The sequence below is a fragment of the Gopherus evgoodei genome, chromosome 9 (genome assembly GCF_007399415.2).
Source record: "Gopherus evgoodei ecotype Sinaloan lineage chromosome 9, rGopEvg1_v1.p, whole genome shotgun sequence".
NCBI classification, from domain to species: domain Eukaryota; kingdom Metazoa; phylum Chordata; order Testudines; family Testudinidae; genus Gopherus; species Gopherus evgoodei.
The window spans coordinates 107,545,599-107,568,057 of NC_044330.1; the positions used below are offsets into that span (position 1 = coordinate 107,545,599).

The 22,459-nt window shown below is 58.9% G+C and overlaps 1 protein-coding gene across 1 annotated transcript; it reads left to right on the forward strand.

The window, feature by feature from the left end:
* The first annotated feature begins 615 nt into the window (after positions 1-615).
* GDPD2 (glycerophosphodiester phosphodiesterase domain containing 2) lies at positions 616-20,549 on the forward strand. Its single transcript, XM_030576396.1, has 16 exons — positions 616-1,176; positions 4,734-4,883; positions 6,345-6,448; positions 6,694-6,787; positions 9,617-9,676; positions 10,708-10,806; positions 11,361-11,454; positions 12,287-12,432; positions 13,196-13,278; positions 15,378-15,528; positions 16,154-16,369; positions 17,634-17,785; positions 18,022-18,169; positions 18,334-18,416; positions 19,009-19,037; positions 19,520-20,549. Exons 2-16 carry the CDS (start codon positions 4,779-4,781, stop codon positions 19,570-19,572), a joined length of 1,617 nt encoding a protein of 538 aa, XP_030432256.1. The 5' UTR covers positions 616-1,176; positions 4,734-4,778; the 3' UTR covers positions 19,573-20,549.
* Positions 20,550-22,459: the final 1,910 nt, after the last annotated feature.

The window sequence follows — 22,459 nt, forward strand, 5'->3', positions numbered from 1 at the left end:
AGTCACATGACCCCAGGTGCTGGTGCTTTTTGAAAAGCGCCAACTGTTGGTGTGAGCCTCAACAGCCAGCAGCACTGGAGTGCCAGGGCCGGCTCCAGGCCACAGCGCTCCAAGCAGGTGCTTGGGGTGGCATGCCGTGGGGGGTGCTCTGCTGGTTGCCGGGAGGGCGGCAGGGGGCTCCAGTGGACCTCCCGCAGCGTGCCTGTGGAGGGTCCGCTAGTCCCGCGGCTCCGGTGGAGCATCCGCAGGCACTCCCGCGGGACCACCGGACCCCCCGCAGGGAAGCCTGTGGGAGGTCCACTGGAGCCGCGGGACCGGTGAGTGGCAGAGCGCCCCCCGCGGCGTGCTGCCGTGCTTGGGGCGGCGAAATTGCTAGAGCCGCCCTGCGGAGTGCCTACGCTGAGCATTTGTCTCCAAGGACAGCAGCAGGGACCAGCATGAGCCATGAGCTCCCTGCATGGCCATGTCAGCAGAGCCCACCTGGGTGGGAGGCAGTCCCAGGGAGTGGGGAGACAGGAGGTACAGAAATTGAGTCTTGGCCAAGGCTCCTCCATGGAATGGCAGCGTTAGTGCAGACAGAGGGGGCCGTTTCTGGGTTGCCTCGGCCTCTGCGGTGGTCCCCCCACTGCCCTCCCCTGTCCCTCCACAGAACTGAGCTGGGGGGGGATGCAAGTAAAGAGCCTAGTGCAGCCCCAGCTGGTGCCCCTGTTTCCTGAAGAGGGCTCAGCCTTGAGCCATGAGTCTGAGCCTGCCTCTACCACTTCCCCCGGTCCTCCTGGCGTTTAATCTGGCAGGAGCGTGGGCTGCCTGCAAACTCCTGAGTGCTGGGGCTTGTCCCGCTCCCCCTGGGGCCCCTTGGCCGGCAGCCCTGGGAGTGAGTGACAGGCCCGGGGATGGGACAAAGGCATTCTCCCCAGCCCTGCTGCCCCCTCAAGCTTGAGTCCTAACTGCACCACTGCTTCCCCTCCCCCTCCTCCCCCAGGCAGCCTGGCTGCTTGCCCCAGCCTGTGAGTCAGCTGGGAGCAGCCCTGGAGGTGGCACTGCCTGGGAGAGCTGCACACCTTGGTGCAGGCGAGAGGAGGCAGGGATCCCAGGGCTCCGGAGCGGGGAGAACAAGGGACAGACCTGAGTCCCTGCAGGCCCCACCTCCAACAGGGAGAGAGAAGGCCAGAGCAGGTATTGCCCCACGCCGAGAGGAGGGGGTGCACCGTCCTGGGGGGTGGGGTGGGCACGAGCAATAAGGGGCTGCCCCTGCGGTGGGGGTAGGTTCCTAGGGAGAGAGGAGGACCAGGGCTGGGGCCTGGATTTGGGGTAGGTGAGCACCACCTTCACTCAATGTGGGCAGGTGAGAGCAGGGCATTGGCTGAGTGCCAGAGCTGTGCTGTGCCAGCCGGGCAGGGAGCTCAAGGCACAGGTGGGTGGGGACCTGTGGGCAGTGCCTGGCATCAGCCCCAGCCCAAATGAGGGGTGACTGGAGCAGTCTATCTGACCCCCCCACAGTAACGGCTTCCTGGGGGGCTCTGATCAGCACAGACTGCACATGTATCCAGCCCATCCTTGGCACCGTGCGTGGCCCCTGGCATCCTCTCCAGGGAGTGTGTCAACCGGGGGCTGTGGCTGCCCAGTCCTGTGACATGCCTGGGGCTACTCACAAGAGCCAGGCGCTGGGGAGCATCACACCCTCCACCTGCATGTGGCCCCAGTCCCAGATCTCTGCCAGCCAGCATGGACCATGCCCCAGTACAGCCAGCTCCAAGGGTGAGACACCCCCCCCCCAGCTCCAGCATGTCTGTGAGCAGGATGCTGCCAAGTTGGAGACTGTGCTAGCGGCCCCTTGGCTGCTGGGGCTTGGGGGGACTCCACTGGGGCTTGGATTCAGGGCTCTTATCCTGGTGCCTCTGCACAGCAAGGGTGACGCATCCCAGCTGGGTCTGGGGTATCCAGGAGGGGCCTGTTGGGCTGTGACTATCCCCCCCCCCCCCCAGTGCGCTGTGTGCTCCTGAGCCGTGGTGCTGGGACAGGGACTCCTGCGTGCTCTGGCGCACGTCTTTCGGGCCGTGCTGGGAAGTGCGTGGAGGGCACGGCTGAGATCCCTGATCTCCATGAAAGTGGCCGGGGGCTCAGAAAGCGTTTTCCTGCTGCTGCCTGGGCTGCAGAGGACAGAGAAATGCCACCTTAGCTAACAACCCTCGGAGCATTTCCGACACCAGGGCGTAGCTCCCCTGCTGCACAGCGCTTCTGCCGAGCTCTCAAGCAGGGACACTGGGCAGGGGTAGTAGCTCATGCGGTCCCCTTTCCCTGGCGTCGGTGGGTTGGGCACTGCCCCAGTGAGCACACGGCAGCTAGGCAGGCCTGGTGTCCCTGCAGCCAGCTGCGCTCACTACCCTTTGGCCTGTGGGAAAGGGCCGAGCCACTGATGGTGTCGAGGATGCCCCGGTGTGAAGCAGCGCTTGGTACTCATAGGCTGTAAAGACCATGGCAGCGTGGCTCTGGGCCAGATCGCTGCATGGAGCCCACTGCTGCGCCCAGAGTGGAGCCTGGGGGGGTCTCCAGCCAGAGCAGCTGGGATTTAACAAGGTGGGAGAGAGTCCTCAGCGAGGGCCCAGCCAGCCTCTGCAGCCTCCCCCACCACTGCTCTGCCATGCACCCCACTCCTGGGATAGGCTGCACCCTACCTCTGCTCCTGCCCCTTGCCCTGAGCATCCAGCCCTGGGTCTGCTTGGTTGTGCCCTCTTGTGACAGCCTCTTGGAGATGTCAGCCTGCGGCCGGGTGTTTCAGAGCTCTGGCCTATACAGCAGCCTGCAGAACTGTGGCTTGAGCGGCCGGAGGGCACCCAGGACTGGCCAAGGCAGAGACTGCTCAGGGCTGTGGCTACCTGGCACAAGATCCCTTGGCTACTGGGTTGCTTCTGGCTGAATGAGCCCTGGCTGTGGGGGCTGGGGGTGCAGAGCAGCAGCAGGGACAGGGTGAGGAGTAGGGAGCCCCCAGCCCTCTCAGTGCCTCTCTGCTCAGCCCTGAGCCTGCCAGAGTACCTGTTGGGCTAATGCACATGACAGCAGCCTGTGTCCTCAGCCCCTGCTCCTGGAGCAGCCTGCTGGCAGGAGCCGTGCTGGGGCCAGTGGGTCTGTCTCACTTGGGCAGGGGATGGGGTCAGGACTCCTGGGTTCTAGTCTCTGCTCTGGCTGGGGTCTAGAGGTTAGAGTGGGAAGGAATGGGAGTCCAGCTCTGCCCCAAGTCCCTCTGTGACCAGTGGTGAATCACTTGAAGCCTCCGTGCCTCACTTTCTTTCCTGAACAAAGGGGTAGCCCTGCAGAGGGGGCTGGGAGGGGCCAGGCAGGAATGCCTGAAAGGCTGGGGAGACGCTCTGAGCACAGGTCTTGCAGGTGGGTTAGCTCTGTGCAGCAAGCCAGCAGCTAGGATTCCCTGACTGCTTCCTCCAGCTGTGCAGCAGGATCCTTGCTCCCATGGCAAACACTGGCCAGCACTGATGGGGTGGGGAGGTCCTCCCACCCTGAAACCAGCACCATGCCCTATGGCTCAGGCTGTGCGCTTCCACCAGCAACCTCCCTTCCCCTGCCTCGTGGCCAGAGCAATCCTCCTGGTGCAGGACAGGGGTGATTTCCCCTGCCCTGGGACATGGTGCTGCATGGGAGCTGTGCCTCTCGGGATCCTCCTTCCTACAGCTCCAGCTGCTCGCCAGCCCCCCAGGCTCCCTCGCCGCCCTACCCCCTTCCTGTCCTTCATTAACGAAGGGGTGGGCAGCAGGGACTTGGCCCAGCACAGCCCCACAGCTTCCCTGCCACTGTCCCTGAGCCCAGGCGCCTGCAGCACCCACCTCCTGGTGCAGGGAGCCCAGCAAGTCCATGGGGCACCCTGGCAGCTGGGTGGCACGTGGCTATACCTGGCTGGCTCTCAGTGCCCTGCAGAGCTGAGGAAGGAGAAGCAGGTGTTGGGGCCTGAGGGGATCCCAGCTCCCTTCACTTGCACGGAATGAACCGCCAAGGCAGAGATGCCAGGCCCTCCCAGGCAACCCTGCTCCGGTGCTCAGGGCAGCTGGGAACGGCAGCTACTGGCTGGGAAGTGGGACATTGGGGCAGCTGATGGGGCCGCTGTGAGTGTCCCTCTTTGGGTCGGGGGGGGGGGTTGGTGAGCATGCGGGGTGGCTGCCAGAGCCCCCCGGTGACATGCAGGGAGCTGTGACTGTTGTGGGAGAGCCGAGGGGAATGGCAGGGGCCTTGGCGTGTCCGAGGGCCAAGGCATTTTTGCCCTGTGAGCACACTGAGCCCAAGGCAGTGCTGGCAGGGGCCCTGCAGACAGACCCTGCGGGGATGGAGGCGGGGAGGTTCAGTCATCCCCAGGAAGATCCAGCCTGGGCCCAGGCAGGAGTGCTTCAGCCTTCCTCTCACTCCCCATGAGATCCTCCCTACCGCGGCTGATGCATAAAGCTCTCCGCTCCCCCCGGGCATGGGGTGGGCACGGCTCCATGCTGTGCAGCTGGCTTGGGCTTGCTGAGCGTGGGGGGCGGGAGGGGCAGCCTGCTGAGCTGGTTAGGCTGCACTGGATACGTTCCTGTTTGCCTTTTGGCCAGGCGCCCATCCTCTGCGTTTCTGCCATGCACCTGGGGCAGCTGGCTGGCTGAGCCCCGCAGCGATGCCCAGTCACTGGGGCCATGCAGGCCCCCAAGCGCCAGGCTGCCCGGTCCCACTCTCCCATGTGCTCTCTTCCCCTGCAGGAGTCCTGACCCCCCAGTGCAGTGCTGGGGACACAGACCTGCTGCATGGCGAAGAGCCCCGGCTGCTGCCACGGCTGTGCCACCTGCCTGCTCAGCCTGTACAGCTGCCGCTGGGCCAAGAACAAAAGGAAAGGCCTGAGAACCACCAAGGTGAGTGGGTGGGAGCAGAGCTGAGGTTGGGCCCTTGGCCTGCCCCTCCCACCGTGCCGCATGGGGAGAGCCTCAGCCTCCTGCTCATCTCGGGGGGGGGGACTGCCTCTCCCTGGCCACTGCAGTGCGGCAGGTGTGGGGCAGGGGCTGGGCAGGCCCTCGTGGCCCAGGCTGTGGGCGCTGGGCAGCAAGCACACCTGTCTTCACGCCCGTGGGCAGCTCTCAGCGGGGCACAGGGCAGCAGGTGCACTGCCCCGAGGGGGGCGCTCAGACATTTCCCTCTGCTCAAGGCATGGAGCCCTGCCAGGGCTGGGAGCATCGCCAAACGCTGGGCCGGGGGTGCATGGCCCATCCCATGCGCTGGAGGCAGGGGGTCAAGGCTCCTCCAGCATGGCTGCATTTCCTGGGAGCAGTGGTGATGTCAGACTTGCTCCCAGCCCTGCTGGGCTCCTGCATCCACCCCGCACTGCAGACAGCCCACAGCCTCCTGTGTGTGCCAGGGTCCCCAAGGCCCTGCAGTCCTGTGGGGCAGGGAGATCCCAGGGGCTTTGCAGGCTCACGGGGGGGGCCTGGGAGCCTCTGAGGCCTCTAGCTCCCATGGGTGGGGCTGAGTAGCGGCTTGTCCCATCTTGTTAGGAATTTGAGAGCAAACCCTGATTTGAAATGTGCCCCGCTTGGCAGCAGCAGCTCCCTGGGCATGGGGCACGTGGGGCTGGCCTGAGCCCAGAGGACACCTTCTCTGGGTCGGTCCCTGCTTACGCTGCTTGGCTAGGGCACCCGGGCTGCCAGCACGCCCACATGTACCTAGTAACAGCACTGGAGGCTCTGTGCTTCCACCCAGGGTGTAACGTACCTGGCAGCCGCACAATTTGTATTGGGCCAGGCCGGTTCTGAGCAGTGAGCCCTGGGGAGGCCAGGGGCATCCGTTATGAATGTAAAAAACTTACTTGAGCCCCGGCCCCTCTTCCGTTGCACAGGACGCTGAGGCCGCGAGGAGGGGAAAGACTGGCCCAAGGTCACACAGTGAGTCAGGGAGGGGCTGAGAATAGAACCCAGGAGTCCTGGCCCCTGCTGTAAGGACTATTCCAACACTAAGTCGTTTGAACCCCCACTGGTTCTTATGGGACTCCTGTGTCTGTGCCTGCTCCATTCGGGGCCGTGGCTCCATCCCGTCCTGCTCCGACCTGTCCCCAACGTGGGTAAAGCATGGCATCCCGCGGGTGGTGATCACCACCCTCTTTCCAGGCTTGGGGGAGGTCCTGGTGCCTCTTCCCGCTGTGCGTGGGAGCAGGGAGGGCAGAGCACAGAGCCAGGGAAGCAGCTGTGATGGCCTCTGGCACACGATGGCTGACACCCTGGCAGACACGCTGCATGCTCGAGTGGCTGATAGCTGTGCTGGAGGGGCCAGGGCATGGCTGGTAGGAGCCCTGCAGTCTCTTATGTGACCTCTTTGGTTTTCAGTGCGACTGCAGCTGGTTCTTCTTCCTCTTCTGCATTTGCCTCTTCGCACTCGTATGGCTCTACCATGCCCTCATCATCCTCAATGACTTCCACAACTTCAATGAGTAAGTACCTCTCCCTGCCCCCCACTGTCTCCTCTCCCTCCCCCAGCGCCTGGCACCTCCTTTCCGCGCCTCCCTTCCCCACCTCCCACCGTCTTCCTCTCCACCCAGCACATGGCACCTTCCTTCCCCACCCCCAGTGTCCAGCGCCTTCCCACCCAGCGCATGGCACCTCCCGTCCCCAGTCTGTGCCTGCCCCTCATGCCCCCAGCACCCAGCCTTGTCTGACTGTCCCCTCTGCTTGGCAGGTTCTTCTTCAGACAGACGCAGTGGTGGGTAGACTGGTCCCTGCCCCTGCTCGGAGTCACGGTGCTGCTGGTCACATATTCGGCCCTGCTGCTGGTAGGTCCTGCTCTCTGGGGCCCTTGCTGAATCCTGCCTGCTGGAGACACTGCTCCAGATCTGCTGTGCTGAGCTTGCTCAGGTCCTCTGCGTTTGGAAGCTTCTGAACAACCCGATTGGCCCGGGAGCTGGGGCCCTGGCAGTCTGAGCGGGGCCCTGCTCTCTGGGATCAGAGTGTTCCAGGAAGGCTGCTGGGCGGGGGCTCAGGAGCTGTCCTTGCAGGAAGCCAGAGGGGTTATCCTAGAATCATAGGAGTGGAAGGGACCTCGAGAGGTCATCTAGCCCAGTCCCTTGCACTCATGGCAGGACCAAGGATTACCTAGACCATCCCTGACAGGTGTTTGTCTAACCTGCTCTTAAATCTCCAGAGATGGAGATTCCACAACCTCCCTAGGCAATCTATTCCAGTGCTTAACCACCCTGACAGGAAGTTTTTCCTGATGTCCAATCTAAACCTCCCTTGCTGCAATTTAAGCCCCTTGCTTCTTGTCCTGTCCTCAAAGGGTAAGAAGAGCAATTTACCTCCCTTCTCCTTGTAACAACCTTTTCTGTACTTGAAAACTGTTATCATGTCCCCTCTGTCTTGTCTTCTCCCAGACTAAACAAGCTCAGTTTTTTTTTTCCAATCTTCCCTCATGGGTCTTATTTTCTATGCCTTTAATCATTTGTGTTGCTCTTCTCTAGACTTTCTCCAATTTATCCACATTCTTCCTGAAATGTGGCGCCCAGAATTGGACACAATATTCCAGTTGAGGCCTAATCAGCACGGAGTACAGCAGAAGAATTACTTCTCGTGTCTTGCTGACAATACTCCTGCTAATACAGCCCAGAATGTTTGTTTGCTTTTTTGCAACAGCGTAACACTGTTGACTCATATTTAGCTTGTGGTCCATTCTGACACCCAGATCCCGTTCCGCAGTGCTCCTTCCTAGGCAGTCATTTCCCATTTTGTATGTGTGCAACTGACTGTTCCTTCCCATTTGTCCTTACTGAATTTCATCCTATTTACATCAGACCATTTCTCCAGTTTGTTCCAGATCACCTTTGAATTTTAATCCTAATCTTCCAAAGCACTTGCAACCCCTCCCAGTTTGGTATTGTCCACAAACTTTATAAGTGTACTCTCTATGCCATTATTTAAATCATTTATGAAGCTATTGAACAGAACCGAACCCAGAACTGATTCTTGCAGGACCCCACTCATTATGCCCTTCCAGCATGCTGTGAACCACTTAATAACTACTGTCTGGGAACGATTTTCCAACCAGTTATGCACCCACCTTATAGTAGCTCCATCTAGGTTGTATTTCCCTAGTTTTGTTTGAGACGGTCATGCGAGATAGTATCAAAAGCCGTACTAAAGTCAAAACCGTACTAAAGTCAAGCTATACCACATCTACTGCTTTCCCACCATCTACAAGGCTTGTTAGCTTTCTTTGACAGGGTATCAGGTTGGTTTGACACAATTTGTTCTTGACAAATCCATGCTGACTGTTACTTATCACCTTATCTTCTAAGTATTTATTTGCTCCATTATCTTTCTGGGTACAGAGGTTAAACTGACAGGTCTGTAATTCCCCGGGTTGTCCTTTGCTCTTTTCCAGTCATCTGGAATCTCTCCCTCTTCTTTGAATTTTTAAAGATCATTGCTAATAGCTCCAATATCTCCTCAGTCAACTCCTTGAGTATTCTAGAGTGCATTTCATCAGGCCCTGGTGACTTGAGGACATCTAACTTGTAATTTTTAACTTTTTTCGTATTTTAGCCTCTGATCCTAACTCATTAACTATGTTAGCTGTCCAATCGTCACCAACCTGCTTGGTGAAAACCGAAACAAAGTCGTCATTAAGCAGCTCTGCCACTTCCACATTTTCTGTTATTTCCCTCCCTGCTACCTCGTTGAGTAACCGGTCTGCCCTGTCCTTGCTCTTCCTCTTGCTTATAATGTATCTGGTAGAATGTTTTCTTGTTACCGTTTGTGTCTCCAGCTAGTTTGACTTGCTTCCCTGGGATTTTACCTACCAACTCCCTGAGTTTGCTAAAGTCACCTTCTTGAAATCCATTGTCTTTATTGTGCTGTTCTCCCTCTACCGTTCCTTAGAATCATGAACTCTACTATTTCATGATCACTTTCACCCAAGCTGCCTTCCACTTTCAAATTCTCAGCTAGTTCCTCCCTTTTTTGTCAAAATCAAATCTAGAATAGCCTCCCCCCTAGTAGCTTTCTCTACCTTCTGAAATAAAAAAAAATTGTTTTTCCCAACCGATGTCTGGGTAGTTGAAGTCCCCCATCACCACCAAGTCTTGAGCTTTGGATGATTTTGTTAGTTGTTTAAAAAAAGTCTCATCCACCTCTTCTTCCTGGTTAGGTGGTCTGTAGTCGACCCCTATTGTGACATCACCCTTGTTTTTTATCCCTTTTATCCTTACCCAGAGACTTTCAAGTCTGTCTCCTATTTCCATCACAACCTCAGGTCAAGTGTATACATTTTTAACACCTCCTCCCTTTTTTCTGTGCCTGTCCTTCCTGAGCAAGTTGTACACATCTGTACCAATATTCTAGTCCTGTATTACCCTACCAAGTCTCTGTAGTGCCAGCTATGCCATAGTAAACAAACACAACTAGCATTTCGAGTTCTTCCTGCTTATTCCCCATACTTCTCACATTAGTATACAGACATGTCAAAAACCGATTTGATTTCCCCCCCATCCCAGTTCTCTCTTCTCTCCTTTATCCCTGCTCTAACAGCTCACGCTCCCCCCAAATTCCAACCCTTCTCCAAGTCTCCATGTATTCCAGCTCCAGCATCTCCCTTGTTCCTCTTGCAGGTTCTCGCTCTGTGCCTGCAGCTCTGTGGCCAGCCCTTGAAACTGCATTGTCTGCACAAGGTAAGGGCCAGCTGGCTCCTGCCCCGACACTCAGGGCATCCTGCACCGTCCATCCTGCTCCCCCATCCAAGCCCTGCTCCAGCCCCCAGCGCCTCCACATCCATAGGGACAGGGTTTTTCTCCTCTCGGGGGGGGGGGCGATAGCTGCTCCAGGGGACAGCTCTGGGCATGGTCAGACCTGGGAGGACCCCTGCAATGGACCAGACCCCCCCAGAGATCTCACTTTTCCTCCAGGGTGAGCCATGAGGCTTCACTGGCCCCTTAGGCCCAACCCCTGTGGCTCTAGCCCTCCTGCTTCACACTGTGAGGTCTGGTCAGCCAGTGCCGCTGAGACACACTCCTGGGAGAGACTGGGACCTGCTGTGGGGGTCAACACACTCAGCCAGGATCCTTAGTGACGCTCCGAGTGGGGCCAGCTGGAACACATGGGCAGGCCCGAGGTCAGTGCAGAGCTGAGGGCTAAAGCCCAGCCCATCCTGGCTAGTCCAGCCCCAACTCCTTCCAGACCGCCTGCTGGAGGATGGCGTGGAGAGGTGGGGAAATCCTCTCCCTGGGTCACTACACATCTATGTCCTAGAGACGGGGTTCGCTGTCATCTTCTCCGACTCCCCACTAATGCAGGGTCGGTCTCAGGCAGTCTTTTTCCACTGAGGCATCCCAGGTCAGACAACCAAGTGATATTCATCCTGCTGTCTCTTAGCCTGCTCTGAGAGTCAAGCGTCCTGCCTCCAACCCCTCTCGCACTGGGTAACAATATGAAATAGGGGAAACCGAGGCACACCGTATTCACAATAATATTACAGAACATTCCCCCTCTGCCACAGGGAGTCAAGCTCAGTGTTTAACCCAGGGCAGCCGGGCTCCAAGGGGGGAGGGGCCCAGCATATGCAGGGTGACAGCAGGAGCAGGGACCCCAGCTGCAGGGATTGGCTCACCCTGTCCAGGGGTAGTAGGCCCCAGCAGGGTCCCTGGCTGCTCTGTGGTGTCAAAGATGCACCTGGTGCTAATTGCCCCATGCCCTGCCCCCTCAGTGCCTGCTGATCCTCAGCGCCCTGGTCGTGGCCGCAGGCTTCGTCGCACTTGATGTGAAGTGGGCTGAGCAGTGGCAGAGCGCACGCATCTCTCTGCAGGTGAGAGCAGAGGCAGAGCCCTTCCCGTGACCCAAAGGCACTTCCTATGGCAAGGGGGAGGGGATCCCCTGGCCTTGCCACCCTGTGGTTAGCTCCAGCCCTGGTGAGGTTTGGCTGATTCTCTCGACAGGCCTGTCTGTCTCCTGCAGCTCCCCCCCACAATGGGCCCTGTGTTGCTCCAGGCTAGGGCCCTCCAGGGGCTCACACTGAGCGCCAGGTGCTGCATGGCTCCAATGAGAATAAATAGCCACTCCCAGAGCCCTGAGGCAAAGCCGCCTGGCTCAATCACCTCCCAGAACCTGTCCCTCCTCCATTCCCTTCTCTTGGTGTGGTGACCTCAAACCCAGCAATGCCAGCTGCTGGGCAGTGCAGAGGGCCAGGCCCAGCCCAGCAATGGGGAGCCCCGGGGGGCCGGCTGTTCCTGGCAGCTGCAGGGAAGCCTTACGCACGGGGTGGGCTGCTGGGAGCCTAGGGCTCAGGGTCCATGTGTCTGGGAGTGTGGAACTGGGGTTTGTAGCTGGGCACTGAGTGGTGCTGGTGTGTCTGCCCCACAGGCAACAGGCCCCTTCCTGCACATTGGAGCCGTGGCAGGTGTGACGCTGCTTGCCTGGCCCGTGGCCGACTGCTTCTATCGTACTCGCCATGCAGGTACTCCTAGGCCCCGAAATGCTGAGCAGGAGTGGGGCCATGGGGACTCAGCTTTTGGGTCACTTCGCCCTCCCCCACGCCTCCCCTCTGTGCTGAGCAAAGGCCTGTCTGCATCCTGCCCCTGGCATGCAGCTGCCCTGATGCCATAGCCCTGCTGAGCTGTGGTGCCTGCTCCCTAGGGCTGCACCCAGAGATGGGCCATAAACACTGTCCCAACAGGACCCCAGACCCGTCCCTGCACTGCATCACCTGAGGATGGGCTAGTGCCCAGCATTTGCCCTGAAAGCCTAGGCTGGGAGGCAGCTCTCCCTTTGTTCTGAGCCATGCAGGGTCTAAGACACACGGCAGGGGGTTCCCCTCCCCTTTAGTACATGCACACGCTTCCTAGCCAGGACCTCCATGGCTCAGTCCTTTTATACTGGGAGCTCTGCAGAGCTGGGGCGGCTGTGGCATGACAGTTTGGGAGCCCCAAACGCTAGCAACCATCTAGGCAGCGGCTATGTGGGCAGCGCCATGGCGGGAAGGGTCTGTGCAGGCCCAGCTGTGCAGCGCTACTTGGTGCCCAGAGCCTCTCTAGGCTGGGGCTGACCATGCCTAATCAGGCGGCTTGGCACAGTGCATGGTGGCCAGAGGCACCTCGGAGCCCCTGACTAAGGGCTGGTCTGCAGGGGGAAGAGGGGGGACCTGTCACTCCCTATTCTTGGGCAGGGGTGGAGAGCCCCCCCAACACACTGCAGGGGGAGCAGCCCTGGCTAATCCCTCCCCACCTCCAAGTGCCTGCGGTGAGGCTGTCCCTGACCGAGATCTGCCATGTCCATGTGTCTCTCTGCAGCCCCCAAGGTGCTGCTCCTGCTGGTGTATTTTGGTGTGACAACTGCACTGTACCTGGCTCCCCTGATGATCTCCTCGCCCTGCCTCATAGAGGACAACCAGCTGCCCCCCAAACCAGCGCTGTCTGGGCACCGTGGGGCCCCCATGGTGAGTAACCTGTGCCCAAGGGCAGCTGCCCATCTCCCCCCTGCCTACAGTGGGCATGAGCCCTCCCTGCTCGGCCTGGGAAGCACCAGCTGCCCGCAAGCGCTGTGCTTGGGAGGGACAGGTTACAGCCCTCAGCGCAGGTGGCTGGTGTGTGTGTGTTTGGGGGGGCGTGCCCCTGCCCTGGGTCCCAGAGAGCAGCGTCCCCTGCTCACACCTCCAATACAAGAAGCAGGTAACCCCCAGAGAGCCATCTCCAGTCTCCACAGACCAGCGCGGGGAGCGGAGTCCTTGCAGCCTGCCCTGTGGGTAGCCAGGCTGGACAGGGTGTTGGGCATGGTTGGGAGGGGTTGAGGCAGCCCTCGGGATTGAGGTCTCACACATGGGGCCAGGAGCTAATTGAGACGTGTTTCTCCTCGGTAGAAGCCCAGCCCTGGGCTCCTGCCCCCTGCAATACCCCCTCAATCCCAATCTGCAGTCCCTCTACTTGCCAGCACTGCCCCCCACCCCGACTCCTGCCTATGCCCCTCAATCCTGCCCTGCAGCCTCCTGCTATCCCAGCGCTGGGTCTCTCCTAGGCAGATCTGTGGATTCAGCTACTTCCTGAAATCCCACCACTGCCTTCGATCGAGTCCAGCAAAGTCACTGCATGTTTGAGTCCACAAGATTCGAACCCAGGACTCAGTACAGTGGGGCAAGCACCTGATGTGTTGCACCCCTGTCCCTCCCCAGCTTGGTTTGCATGTGCCATCTCTCCCTTGTCTAGCTGGCTCCAGAGAACACCCTGATGTCATTCCGGAAGTCAGTGGGCTGTGACGTGCGTGTGTTTGAGACTGATGTCATGGTGAGGTAAAGCAACACCTGGGGTCTCCAAGGGGAACGTGTGCTTGGCTCAGCTGCCCCAGCTCCCTGAGCCCCAGGCCTCTGCTCGCTGCCCCCTCAGGGATGAAGGGGACAGCTCCATGCTAGGGGAGGTGTCTCCAGGCCCCAGCCTGGGCTTTGCGAGTCCCTCCTCTCCCAACCCCTCGCCTATCTCCCCCAAAGGAAGCTGAGCCCAGCTGCCTGGTGCTCTGGCCTTGTGCCTCACCCTGCTCGGTTTCCACTTCTTGGGGAGAGACATGGGGCTCCCCTCCCTGGCCTTCAGGGCCAGATTAACCTTTTGTGGGCCCCGGGGCCAAACATATTTGTGGGCCCCCATGTAGTCATTGTTCACTAGTGTGAAAATTTCATTGTGTTTTTCGGATCCTTTCCGCTAGCTGCATTTTCATAAGACTTCTGGTCTGGTGCTTCCTTTTAAAGAAACAAAACTTAAAAAAACAATGGCTACTGAAAATAGCAATTCCAATCCTAGTTAGCACTGGGAAGACCCCAGCATTTGTTGCTCAATTTTATTTTACTTTTTCCTACAAGTTACAGTGGATCAGTATATTTGATTTGGGAGAAATGAAGTACCAGCTCCCCAAATTGAGCTTGAGCACTCCTGAATTTTGAGGTGTTGAAATCTGGAAGGCAGGTGCTAGATTCCCTTTCTGAATATTAGCTACATCTGGAAAGGAAAAGTCAATTTCTGCTTCCATGGCTCAGCAGGGGAAATCCTCCTACGTGCCTGGTACTGCATCTAAAGCTGCCCAGATCCAGTAGAGCCTCCCCTCCTTACTTTTCATTTTAACGTCTCCTAGTGGGGTCCACATAACTCCCTTGCTAGGCTTCAGATAAAGATGCACTGTCCATTCATTTCACCCAGCTCCTTCTCTGGGGGCTGCCAGGCGAGGTCACACCAGTATCCCTAATCCAGTCTGGGGAAGTCCTCTGAGGGTGCTAGCTTCTACTCAGGGTGACCAGATGTCCTGATTTTATAGGGACAGTCACAATTTTTAGGCCTTTTTCTTATAAAGGCTCCTATTACCGCACCCCCACCCCCGTCCCGCTTTTTCATACTTGCTGTCTGGTCACCCTACTTCTACTCCTTGAGTACACTTGTTCCCCATTCACAGGGTCACCCCCTTCCAGCAGCCAGCTGCAGCACATGGGGTCTCTGCTTTTCCAATCCCTCCCCCTCCCTTCCTGTGGCTAGCTGCCAAGGGAATGCTGGGAAATGTAGTTCCTTCCCTGCACCAGGGCCGGCTCTCTAGGGCCCCGTGGAGTCTCAGCTCCCAGGCTGGATCCCTGCTGCCGCCAGGACTGGCGCTAGTATTTTTAGCGCTCTAGGCGCACGGCCATTTCGCCGCCCTGCGCGCTGGTCCCGCGGCTCCGGTGGAGCTGCCGCAGTGGTGCCTGCAGAGGGTCCCTTGGTCTGCGGCTCCGGTGGAGCTGCTGCAGTCGTGCCTGCGGGAGGTCCCCCAGAGCCACACGAGCAGCCGACCGTCTGCAGGCACAACTGCAGCAGGTCAACCGGAGCTGCCTGCCAGCCTCTCCACCCCCCACCCGGCAAAATACGCCCCCCCCCCCAATAATCCTGGCGCCATGTTCTCCCTCTGTGCCCTCGCTCTGGGGTCTGAGCAGCTGCTCTGCCGTGCTAGTGACGGGCAGTGAGCACTGGAGGGTGCTGTAGGTGCGAGGGAGAGCTGGGAGATGGTGTTGAAGGGGTAGTGTGGGAGGCCAGGGCCCTGGGGCCAGCTGTGAATGGAGTAAGGATGGGACCTGGGGAAGAGTCTGTGAGTGACCAGCTGCTGCCGTTGCAGGACCATGTCACCCTGCAGCACCCAGCACTGACTCCAGCTATGTCTGTCTCTGGCTCTCTGCCCCATGAGGGGTCAGTCCCAAACGCAGGCGTTGGGGAGGGGACTCCCCTATGGCCCATGTACTGGGACATTGCATTGCAGAGTGGGGGGGCTGCTAGGCTGATCCCTGGCAGAGGTGCCAAGGTGCTCAGGTTGGGGGGGGGGAGGAGTGCGAACAGCCCATGATGCTGCATTAAGCAAGATCCTAACTACCCCACCCCCTGCCAGTGCTGATGGGATCCCCTTCCTCATGCACGACGAGACACTCGCCCGGACCACCAACGTGCGAGAGGTGTTCCCTGCCCGGGCCACCATGAACGGCACAGCCTTCAACTGGACTGATCTCCAGCAACTCGACGCCGGCAGCTGGTTCCTGGAGGTCAGGCCCCCCTCTTCGGGGCGTGGTAGGGCTGCTGCATGTCCTGGCCCTGCGCTACCGTGCAGAGGACTCTGCCCTGCTGCACTGATCCAGGCTGCTCTTGGCAGAGCCCTGGGGCCAGCCGCTCAGAGCCCTCCCGGGGTTCCCAGGCCCTGGAGAGTTTTGCCTCTGCAGACTATAGTGCCTCTCTCCGTGGGGTGGGGGTGGGGGTTACAGCTCCCAGCTCTCGAAGGTTGTGACTGTCCAGAGGCCTGGGGAAGGCTGGCGGGGAGGGATTGGGCTCCTTGAGCAGCAGGATGGGGTGAGCCGTTCCCTGGCTGTGCTGTTTGGCTGGGCTCAGTGCCTGCCTACACAGTGACGCTTTGGTTCACCCCTAACTGCTGAGCTGCTCTGGTCTCGTGCAGGTGGCAGGATGACCTGTTCTCCCTCTGTGCCCTCGCTCTGGGGTCTGAGCAGCTGCTCTGCTGTGCTAGTGAGGGGCAGTGAGCACTGGAGGGTGCTGTGGGTGCGAGGGAGAGCTGGGAGATGGTGTTGAAGGGCTAGTGTGGGAGGCCAGGGCCCTGGGGCCAGCTGTGAGCACTGCCCCCACGCAGGGTAGCCACTGACTCTGGCCTGTCCTTTTCAGAGGAATCCATTCCGCTCGGCACAGGGCCTCTCCAGCGAGGCGCGAGTCCAGGTGCGGGCACAGAAGATCCCGTCCCTGCAGCAGGTGCTGCAGGAGGCCAAGCAGCACAACGTCTCCATCATGTTCGACCTCCGGCCCGAGAACCACACGGACTACCAGAGCTTTGTTAACGTCACCGTGGAGACCATCCTCCGGTCGGGCATCCCGCCGCAGCTGGTGAGCCTGGTGCTGCCCCTGGAGTCGGAGGCCTGATGGGCAGCTGCAGTAGGGAATAGCTGAGTATCAGGGCCAGATGTCCTCCCACAGGGGTCCCTGAGCCTGCCCTTCACCAGCAGTGAGCACCCCTCCCCATGGGGCAGATCAGACCCATCTGTGCTCTAGTCTAGTCTCCCTGAGCATGCTCAGCATCTGCCCTTGCCATGGTCCCTGTGTGCCCCAGCATGGGCTCTCTGTGGCACAACACCCCACACGTCACACACGCGATGCCTGGGCGGGTCCTCACCTATTGCAGGTCCATGATAGGCTGCTGGCTGAGCTGCTGCCCTGTGCCAGTTCCTAGTGCTGGGGTGCTTTGTAGTATGGTTACTGTGCAGGGAGAGGTGTAAACCTGCTGGGAACTCCCTGCTCAAGTGCCCCTCCCCCATGTGTAAACAGGGACCCAGGAGAGCTGTGGCAGTGAGCTAAGCTGGTGAGGAAGCAGGAAAATCAACTAACAAGCTGCCACCTTCGTACCCCTGCTGCTACCACACCCTGCAGCTCCATGGCTGCCTGACACTACAGCCTCACTCATTCCCTCCACCACTAGCCCCAGCCCTGGGCACTGGATGTACATGGCCCTGCCGAGACCAGCCTGGCATCTGGCTTTGCTGCCCCTTCCTGCTCCTGCTCACCAGTTAGGGGAGGAATTATTCATACAATGCTCTGTTTAGTGTTTACTTTGCAGACTCAACATGCCCTGGAGTAAGGGGCCTATGGGCTCTCTGCCCAGTGGGTGCCCTCTGCCCATGACCAGGGAACTGGAACAATGTGTGCAGTGGGAGGGGCTGAGAGCCACTGAACCAAACTGTAAACCTTGCATATGAGGGGGTGCTGTAAACCTTGCCAAGCCAGGGGGTGCTGCAGCCCTAGTACCAGCACCTGTGCCCAGGACTCGCTGGGTGCAGGGGCTCTGAAGGGGTTGTTGGGGCTCTGAGCCAGCCCGAACTCCCGGGCACATCTTGGCTGGTCCTAGCTGGCCGCCATCATGCCTCGTCCAGGTCTGTCACTCCCAGACCTGCTGGGGGAGACTCCCATGGCAGGTAGCCTGATGGGGACTCTGCTGGGGCCAAGCACTGAATGGGCGCACAGAGAGGGGGCTGGGTAACAGCTTCCACTTGGATATGCATATCTGTGTGGCTGGCCCTGCAGCCTGGCTCCCAGAGCACAGCGAGTGCCCCCGGTCTCCCAGCTCACACCAGTCCTGATTTTCCCCCACCCCCAGATTCTCTGGCTGCCCGATGGGTTCAGGGAACAGGTCAGACAGCAGGCACCAGGATTTCAGCAAATCTACAGTCTGAAGAGCAGCTGGAATGAAACAGAGTCTCCGCTGCAAGTGAACCTGCCATACCAGGACATCAGCACAGAGCAAATTGGGTGAGAGCCCCTTGTCGGGGTGCAGAGCACAGAGCAATGGCACCTCCTCAGCCCTGCAGAGGCGAGTCTAGCCCCCACTGTGGCCACGTACACACCCTGACGCCACAGCTGGCAGTAGGGCTTGAACCCAAACACACAGGTCTCACCCCTGAGCATGGGGAGCGCTTGGTGGGGGCCAAGATTTCCCAGGTCCTGCTGGCCTGTGTCACACTGATGAGGCTCCTTCCCTTCCGCAGCCGGTATCGCCAGGACAATATCTCCGTCAATCTGTACGTGGTCAATGAGCCCTGGCTCTTTTCTGTGCTGTGGTGCGCAGGGGCTGGCTCCGTCACCACCAACGCTTGCCAGGTGCTGAAGGAGATGAAGCGTCCCCTCTGGCTGCTCGTAAGTGAACCTACCCTGGGTGGCGCTGGCAGAGGCCTGCATGCCCTGGGCCCCCTTGGCCCATCAGCATTGCCACACCCTAGCAAGGAGGTCAGGGGGAGCTGCCAGGGCCTGTTCTGCCGGGGTCCCCATTGAGCTACTCATCCTGTCTTGTTGCCTTGCAGCCCCACAGCACCTACCTGATGGTCTGGATTGTGACCGACTGCGTCTCCTTCCTCCTGATCCTCTCGGCCTTCCTCCTGCTGCAGTAAGTTGAGCCTCTTCTGGGCTCCCGTAGCTGTCCATGGCATTGGAGGCCCCGCGTCTGCTTCCCTCTGGGTGAGCTGTGGGGTCTGCCTGGCCAGGTGCTGCTGCAGTCACCCATCCACCCTCTGGATCTTGGGGAGCTGCTCCGCAGCGCTGAGAACCCACTTCTTCCTCCTTGCACTGCACTAACCTGGGACTCAGCGGGCTTAGGGGGAGCTTTCCTCCCTGGCCTCTGCTGTGAGCCTGGCCCTGAGCCGCTCCAGCCCGCTGCTGTGGGACTTGCTCACAGCTAACTGGCCCCACCTATAAGCCGAGCAAGGTGGGCCTGGTATGGGAGCCCTCCAAGGGGACTCAAGTGACTCCATTGCCCTGGAACCCTCCATGGCTCGTTACGGTTTGCAGGAGCTCCCGTCCCGTTCCAGCCATGGCAGAAAGGCCTCTGCCAACTCTTGAGTTCAAACCAGGGTGGCCAAGTGATGGGGCAGAGCCCTGGGGGAGCGGCCATGGCCCTGGGAGTGGGCTGATCTCCCTGCGGCAGGGCCTGAATGCTGACTCGCCCTCCTGAGTGAATTTCAATCCTGTTTGCTTTCCAGGAAATGCTCCAGGAGAAAAGAATCAGCAGGTAATGGCCCCTGCTCCCTGCCCCACTCCCCTTTAAGTCCCTCTCCTCACCCCGCCCTCTTGCTGCTGGTCTTCCCCTCCCTCTTCCTATCCGATCACTATCTCTGCTCACCTGCAGGGCCAGGCCCTTGCCAGAGCTTAGCTCCCAGGGGCTCTCCTCACCCCAGGCTGGGGAGCTTTCAGGGGGCTCTGCCAGCAGGACAGCCTGGGCCCAGAGCCTAACTCTCCTGACAGAGAGGGACCCGCGCACACACACACACCCTCAGCCCTGTGGGGAAAAGGGGAGGGAGCCCCGCCAAGGGAGCTCCCATCCTGCCTGCCTGCCTGCTTCCCTAGCAAGTGCAACTCCCTGAGATCAGGGGGGCCAGGCAGCGCCTTCTGCTGCAGCAGCTGCCTCCCACCCCACGGTTGTTGCTGGGATGGGGCAGCCGTGGGGAGGGCAGAGGCTCCTGGAATGACCCTTTCTCCCATTTGGTTCCCCAGGGTCCAAGACAGATGTGCTGCTAACGAAGATCAACAGCCTCATGCAGGAATGACGCCCAGCCCCCGCAGTCCCTGGTGGTTGAGGGGTTTGAGCGGGGCACAGGTGGTGTTTAGCAGGAAGTGCCCAGACTTGCTCCTGCCACCCTTGAATGCCCTTTCCTCTGCAGGGCCCTTTCCAGAAACCCTCAGTCTCTGCCCTGTCCTGCAGTGGGCTGGGGCCGGGTTTATTCTGCCCCCATGGGCACATCTCCCCTGCAGGTCAGGGGCCTGTGCAGAAACCCCCTGGGTGATGGGTCTGTGTCCTACAGTAGACAGGCATGTGTTCACCTCTCCATGGGAGCAGAGCTGGGGTTGGACACAGATCTTGGCCTTGCAGCCTCCTGGGGCTGTGGGAGCAGATACTGTCTGGAGACTCCTCACTCAACCAGCTGGGATTCTCCTTGGTTGTAACCTGCTGTGCAGGGGGCATTTATACCACAGCAGGGACAGGTGCAGCTGCTGCTGCTGTGAACTGGCTTTTCCTAGCTCCTGAAGCGTGGCTGCAGAGAGGCTGCTAGAGGTGGGAGGGGAGCCTGAAGGGTTTCGTTTACAGGGAGCCAGGTTTAAAGCACTCCTGGCCTTGTGCCATAGGGGAGCCTAGGACTAGATTGCTTTGAGCTGTGTCTGGGGAAAGGGGCAGGAGGGCATCGTAGGCCCAGGCAGCTGGGCTACAGCATGGGTATCCTAGTGCAGCAGGATAGAAATGAAGGGTCCCTCACTGAGCAGAGAAAGCTCATTATCCTCCTTGAGGCTTTGACACTGACCGCTAGGCATGTGTGTGGGATGTAACCGTAGGCCCAGAGCCATGGGACCCCGACTCTGCTTGTCTAGTGGAAGAGATGGGGTTTGGCTTTGGATGGAGGGGATCGTGTGGGGGGCTGTCTGTCCATACAGAACACAAGTGCTGGGTGAAGGCCCCTGAAGCACCATCCCTGGACTGGGTGTGAAGCTATCCTGCTGGTGCTGGGGTCAGGGGGCGTGCTGGGGCATGAAGCAGTGCGGCCTCTTTGCTGCAGGGGTCTCAGCAGCATGTCTATTTTACTTGTTCTTTATTATGTATGTTAATAAACTGATCCAATTGGATTTAAAAAACCGAACGACTAGCATGTCTGAGCTGATTCTAAACTCCCCCAAAGGGACCCCTGGCTCTAGGAGCTGACATCCATCAGCTCTTCGGGGGCAGGCCATGTCTCTGGTCTGTCTGGAAAGCCCCTGGCCCAGCAGGGGCGTTGTAGATGAGGAATCCCTGCGTATACTAGTGAGGTCAGAGTGTCAAGCAACAGCTCTGAGCGAGGGCCTCACCGCACTGAGAGCATGAATAGGGAAATCCCAGCTCTTCACTGGGCCTGCCGGGGGCCTGGGCTACTCCCATCCTGCTCTGTGCTCTGCTTTCCCCATCTGTAAGAGCCGGAAGCTGCAGCGGGCTGGAAGGATTAGTTTATGGTGGCTGGTCAAGTGCCGCCTTGGCTGAGATGTGCCAAGTCACTAGTGGCTGTCCTGAGCAGTGTGCTCAGCAGGGACAGAGTGCCCACAACAGCGCCAACACACACGTGCTCTCACTGAGCAGTGCCCTGACTGTGGGTACCCACCTAGGGCCTGATTCCCATCAGAATCTGTAGGAGCTTGGTATGTCTGCGGCTCAGCCTGAGGTGAGCATCAGCATTAGGAACTATACTGCTCCCTCGATATAATGCCACCCGATATAAAACAAATTTGGATATAACGCAGTAAAGCAGCGCTCCGGGGGGTGGGGCTGTGCACTCCGGTGGATCAAAGCAAGTTCAATATAACACGGTTTCACCTATAACGCAGTAAGATTTTTTGGCTTCCAAGGATGGCGTTATATCGAGGTAGAGGTGTGCTTTTGGAAAACGACCTTTCTGTGGGTAAGGATAGGAAAAGCAAACGTGCGAGCTGTGCTATCTGTGTTCTGTCACCACCATCTAGTGTCGAAACAAGGAACTGGCACCTCTTGTTACTGTGGCGTTGTAGCCGGGTCATCCCAGGACAGCGAGAGACAAGGCGGGTGAGGCAATATATTGTTGGCCCAACTGCTGTTAGTGAGAGACAAGCTTTGGAGACCAGTCCTCATCCTCAAAGGAAGCCTGTGCATGACCATCAACAGACGAGCCAGGGAGCTTAAATTCATAACTTGGCTAGACCCTAAAAATCATGGACTGAACGGACACTGGAGTTATGGCTCATTACAATGATCTGTAACCCACTAACTCCCCCTCTTGGTCCTGTGACCGTGGGGTGTTAACAGGCCCTGTACCTTGTCTGGTGCCTTAGAACGTGTGCTAGCTTAGCGTACGGAGTTACCTGTTCTCCGCGTCCCAGCTCAGTACCAGGGAGTTCCTTTCCCAGGCTTGGACAAGAGCTTGCTCGAGACCCAAAGTTTTGTCTCTCACCACCAGAAGTTGGTCCGATAAGAGAGATTCCCTCTCCCGCTGTGGATAAAACACTCCAAGCTGGGGGATGGCAAATGGAGCGGGATCAGGCCCAGCAGTGACAAATGTCTGTTTTCAAGTTGTTTTCAGTACAAGCTGTGACTGCAGTGGGGCTCAGCCTGCAGGGTGGGGGCTGGAGCTGAGCCTTGGACCTCTGCCCAAATCAACTGGCCTTTGGGGCATGTGAGCAGGAGGAGGGAATGGAGGATTCCCCTGACAGCAAAATCTCTATGCCCCCTGTCAAACTGCCCCCTTGCTCCAGGTGTGGGAGTCTGTGTGACTAGTCATAGCACAGCTCCAGGGGAAATGGGGCTGAATTTAGCAGTGTGCAGAGGTACTGAGTGTGCACCTCAGAAGCTGAAGTTGTGAATGGGCTGGTCCACAGAACACTTTCCAACCTATACAAGCAACTTTCCAAATACTCTGGGTTCCTGCTGTCCTCCCTGTAAAA